A 5,275-nucleotide genomic window follows, 5' to 3' on the forward strand; every position below is an offset into this window, starting at 1 on the left:
TCATTAAAACCATACTACACTCACCTAAAGGATTATTAGGAACACCTGTTCAATTTCTCATTAATGCAATTATCTAATCAACCAATCACATGGCAGTTGCTTCAATGCATTTAGGGGTGTGGTCCTGGTCAAGACAATCTCCTGAACTCCAAACTGAATGTCAGAATGGGAAAGAAAGGTAATGCACCATGTCACAAAGCTCGAATGATTTCAAATTGGTTTCTTGAACATGACAATGAGTTCACTGTACTAAAATGGCCCCCACAGTCACCAGATCTCAACCCAATAGAGCATCTTTGGGATGTGGATGAACTCATCTCTTCCATGAGCACTTAACCTCTTAATAAAAACAAATAAAAAAAAATGATTTCCTTTCCTCTTTCTCCTCCTCTTTCCCTCCCTACTCTAGCCTGTGCTACACTGAGAAATGTACACGGACTAAGTATTTCAGGCACTTGTTGCACTCACTCGACTCTTCACAACCATTCGCTTATTGCACCCCCAAGATGTAAGTCGCTTTGGATAAAAGCGTCTGCTAAATGCATAATTGTAAATGTAAATGTAAATGTAAACTGGAGCTTCGTGCCCTGGATGTGCATCCCACAAATCTCCATCAACTGCAAGATTTGTTGAATCAATGCCATGACTTGTTGAATCAATGCCATGTAGAATTAAGGCAGTTCTGAGGAGGAAAGGGGGTCAAACACAGTATTAGTATGGTGTTCCTAATAATCCTTTAGGTGAGTGTATATTGACAATCTCAACTTATTAATAATATAATGTATCCTTGTCCAGTTCTTTATACTATAAATACATACTATTACAGTAAACAATATAATATCATGAATGAACATTATGAATTTCTGTAAGGCAGATTTCAAACAAGTTGTGGATATCCACCGCTGTAATTGTGCTTCTCTTGTGATTTTTCTTTTACCACTCTTTAAAAGAGGAAACAGAGTGTGGAAGATTGCATCATTAAATGTTTTCTCAGAAGTCTTGTATTCATGCAATTACCGTAAGATTTTTTTCTTTGGAATCCTTTCATCTAATCAGTAGCACTTCCTTCCAATTTTTGTAATTCTCCCTTGAAGTGGTGAGCGGAGTACACATCGCTAGCAAGTACAGAGCAGCTCGTGAGGTGAGAACAAGCTTTGTAAGCTATTAATATCTGGTATGTAAAACTCAAGTATGATTCGAACCATATAAACATATTAACATTGACGTATGTGACTGCATAGTTAATGATTTGAATTAAATGTATTATATTTTCAAATATAAATTTCATTGTTTAATAATATTGAATATTGTTTCCTCTGTCAAATTGTTGTTATTTTCCTTATTTGTAAGTCCCTGAAATAAATGTTTTACACTGGTAATATGTGATATTTACAGGATAAACAGCAGTTTGGACAGCATCAGCTCAAGCAAAATGAATCAGACGGATACAGACGATTACTATTATTATTACACTGATTATTTCTATGATGAAGATGAAGAGAATTGTCTGGATTGTTTTAATGTAAAGCTGAGGAAATCTATGAGAGTGACTTCTCTGGTCTTCTACCACCTGACCCTGATCCTTGGTGTTCCTGGAAATGCCTTTGTTGTGTATGTTGCTGGAATGAAGATGAAGAGGACTGTTAATACAGTAGGGTTTCTCAATCTAGCGATTGCCGACCTCCTTTGTTGCCTTTCAACTCTTTACTATGTGACAGAAAGCTTTTTTGAAGAAAACTGGCCCTATGAATCTGTCTTCATTTGCGATATTCTCCCCTTCATTATGCTCATCACCATGTTTGTCAGTGTTTTCACCTTGAGCTTGATTAGTCTGGATCGGTTTATTCAGGTCATCACACCGGTTTGGGCTAAAAATCATCGAAGCCTGTTAATCGCACGACTGTCCTCTGTAGCGGCCTGGGTTCTGGCTTTAGTTCTTAGTCTGCCTTTTATGTTAAGAAAGACTCCCACAGAGAACACAAACTACTGCCTGCTTCATAAATTTGAAAAAAGTTTAAGCATCATCATATTTGTGTTTGGTTTTTTGATTCCTCTCATATGCATCACAACATGCTATGGATTCATCGCACACAAGTTAGGCAGGAGTCAGTTTCACTCTGGACGAGCGTTTTACATCATGTTGGCTCTTATCGGGGCCTTTTTTCTGTGCTGGATGCCTTATCACATAGTGCATTTGATAGTCATACGCAACGAGAAATCAAGTGTCTTGGTGGCTTTGGCAGTGAATCCGTTAGCCATTTCTTTGGCGTATGTCAACAGCTGCCTGAACCCCATTCTGTATTTTTTCATAGGGCATGATTTTAAAAGCAAGGCTAAACTTTCTCCAAGACGTGTTTTTGAAAGAGCTTTCTCTGAGGAGGGAACACAAGCATCACGATCCCCTCAGATACAACAAACGCACTTGGTGTAGTGAAGATATGATCTCATTTATTTATCTTTTCTGACGGATTATTACTTTTATTAGCTGCTTTATTATACTTGCATTACTTTAAAAATGAATATGCATAATTTACGTTGCATTTGTGAGTTTAATAAAAGCAGAATTGATTTTAGTTTTGTTTATCACAGGGATTCAGTCATATTATCATGTTGTTCCTTTTTATTTTTTTCACGGTTATCTTGTGCTAACTTAAAACACTGTATCATGCAACTTTCTTTTATGTGTAAAACGCAAAAATAATACAGTTTAAATGTGATTATTATTGTAATGTTCATTAAACATGCAATTCACTTGTAATTTTATCTTCTTTTTTTTCATTTCATTTTAAATAAAGATTGTTCATAATTAGAGCAAATAGGTTTTTTTTTTTCACCCAGTAGTTGAATTGTGTTATCAGGAGTCTTAAGACAAACAGCCAAAGCATAAGGCTTTCAATGCTTAATATCTTTACAAAATTAAAATTTCCTACATAATGCTTTAAAAGCAAAAAAAATTAAAGCTGCAAGCAGCATTTATCGGGGTTCAAGCAGTTAAGGCCTTTAAGCACACAAGCATCAAAAGACATTAAGTTTTATTTAGCAAGCATTTAACAACTGCCATAATAGATGAAAAAGGTCAATTTACAGCCTATACAGGCAGTTTACCATAGGAAATATATGGTTTTAAAGCGTTTTTACAGTTATAGTTAGAGTCTTCTTATAGTCTTGCCTGATTTCCACCACTTTTATTAGTAGTACTCAAAGTGTGCCCATACTGTATATATGTGTGTCAGATTTGTTGTAAATATGTAATTTTAATAAGGAGTTTAGACAATTATATTCAGTGGCGTAACGAACGAGCCAACACCGGGCCCTTAAGTAGGATTATCAAGGCAGGCCCCTTGATGACGCAATTGATGACGCAATGTCCGCGAGTAGGCTACCATGAATAGGGCAGGATATGATCATACACAGCATATAAGAGATGAGATTACTAACAAAATCATGAGTAGCCTACGCTCACCAAAAATAAAACAAAAAAAACAATGGGGACAGCGCACTATAAAACATTGTTAGGCCTAGGTCCAAATACATAAAAAAGATGCTCTCTTACATTATAGTGGGATTTTCCGGGCTTTCCTATGTGCAACTGCAAAGTTGTCGATTAGATCAGGATTGTGCGCACAGGCAATAGGCTTGTTTGAGATGCGCCTTGCCTCGCCTGAAATGTATGCTAGAGTAGGTGGCTGCAGTGAGAGGAGGAGTGAAAAAAGCACAGGCAAGCCGGACAGTTCTCTCTACTCACAGTGGATCTGACACCTGCGAGATCAAAGATGGATATCGCGGGATTCACGCGATTCACGCTCGTGCACAGTTTTGCTAATAAACTGGATGTAATTCAAGTTATGTTGCTTTTATTTGAAAATAAATCAAATGAACAAGACACCCAAAGTACTTGTTATTTATTTCCATTCCAAATACATGTTTATCAATATTTCTTTCTTTAATACAGACATGTGTTTTTATTTATTTTATTTTTTTATAAAAAATAAATTGCATAACCCAAAGAGATCGCACTGTCCGATAGTTTGGGAATATTCACAAACAACATATACACATATAACATGATATTAGAGTTTTAAAATCAAACATTTTAAAAGAGAACAATACATCACAGTTGTTTAAACCAATGAGCATTAAGCTGTGTCTTCAGCAAGTCGTTTCCCATCATGCTTTTGATCAGCGCAGTCGGTGGAGAGCAACTGCGTGCGACTGCAGAATCCGACACGTGCGCCTTGCGCTCGCGAGATATTTTTGACATACATCAACATGACATCAGAGCAAGGCAGACCACACTCTGACACATTTGTAACCGGCATGCATCTCGTGCTGATCACCGGTGATCAGTTCTGCGAAGATTTTGCTCATCTCAAACAAGCCTATTCTCAATTGACCCTTTGCAGGGAGTTTTATTGACAGGCGATCTGACTAATCATAATCCGCCATTTTGTCCAACAAAGCAGTCAGGAAAGTTAGTAGATTAACATAGGAGGATTTAAATTTGAAAAACAAAGTGTACTGACATCTTAGCACTTTAAAACAACATTCCTTTTATGTTCATTCATGTTTATTTTAATGATATAAATTAACTAGAAGGAAGAGATGATCGGTTCACATGCAGCTTTAACTGAGCCTCGAGTCTACAGCGATCTATCAGACACATTAAAGAGTCACAAAATGGTATTTATTGTTTAAATGTCTCTAAAAAATTACTACATTTGAAAGGTGAGACTTTGTTTTATATCAAAAGTACTCGTCTGTCAGCGCGCAGTCTTTTCTCTGATCCGCAATGTATTTTTCACTGCGTGAGAACTTGGTGTGGTGTGAGAGTGGCATCGCTTGTCAGACATAGCAACAGTAACTAAAGTGGGCGGGTCTTTGCGAACGGTCATTGACAGTATGGACGGGGATTCGCCAGTCTCAATTCAAAACAAATTTCATCACAATCCATCATTGTTCGTTTCAAACATGTGAGAGCATCAAAATGATCCATGGGTGAAATTGATTGGATTTAATAATTTTTTTTGTCAGTTTCTATCATAATTTTAACATTTTGGCATTATTGTTTAGCTATTTACCTATGTTTTCAAATTTCCTTTGTTTTTTTGTTGTTGTCTCGATCAGACTAACGGCTTTGAAGATAACCACAATTTTTTAAAGCTCTAAATGACACTTACAAAATCCATAAAGCGAAACCTGGCATGTTTGGTATTGTTGGACTCGGCAAGGATTCTTAGGAGGCCACTCCTGTGAAAAAAACACGGGCTTGAAACTT

The 5,275-nt window shown here is 36.7% G+C and overlaps 1 protein-coding gene across 1 annotated transcript; it reads left to right on the forward strand.

Annotated features, from left to right (window-relative positions):
* Window positions 1-1,540: 1,540 nt before the first annotated feature.
* LOC307131476 (C3a anaphylatoxin chemotactic receptor-like) lies at window positions 1,541-2,431 on the forward strand (the record flags this gene model as incomplete). Its single annotated transcript, XM_079825145.1, has 1 exon — window positions 1,541-2,431. One exon carries the CDS (start codon window positions 1,541-1,543, stop codon window positions 2,429-2,431), a length of 891 nt encoding a protein of 296 aa, XP_079681271.1.
* Between the last annotated feature and the right edge of the window lie 2,844 nt (window positions 2,432-5,275).

Source organism: Gobio gobio, assembly GCF_949357685.1.
Source record: "Gobio gobio genome assembly, chromosome: 9".
NCBI lineage: Eukaryota > Metazoa > Chordata > Actinopteri > Cypriniformes > Gobionidae > Gobio > Gobio gobio.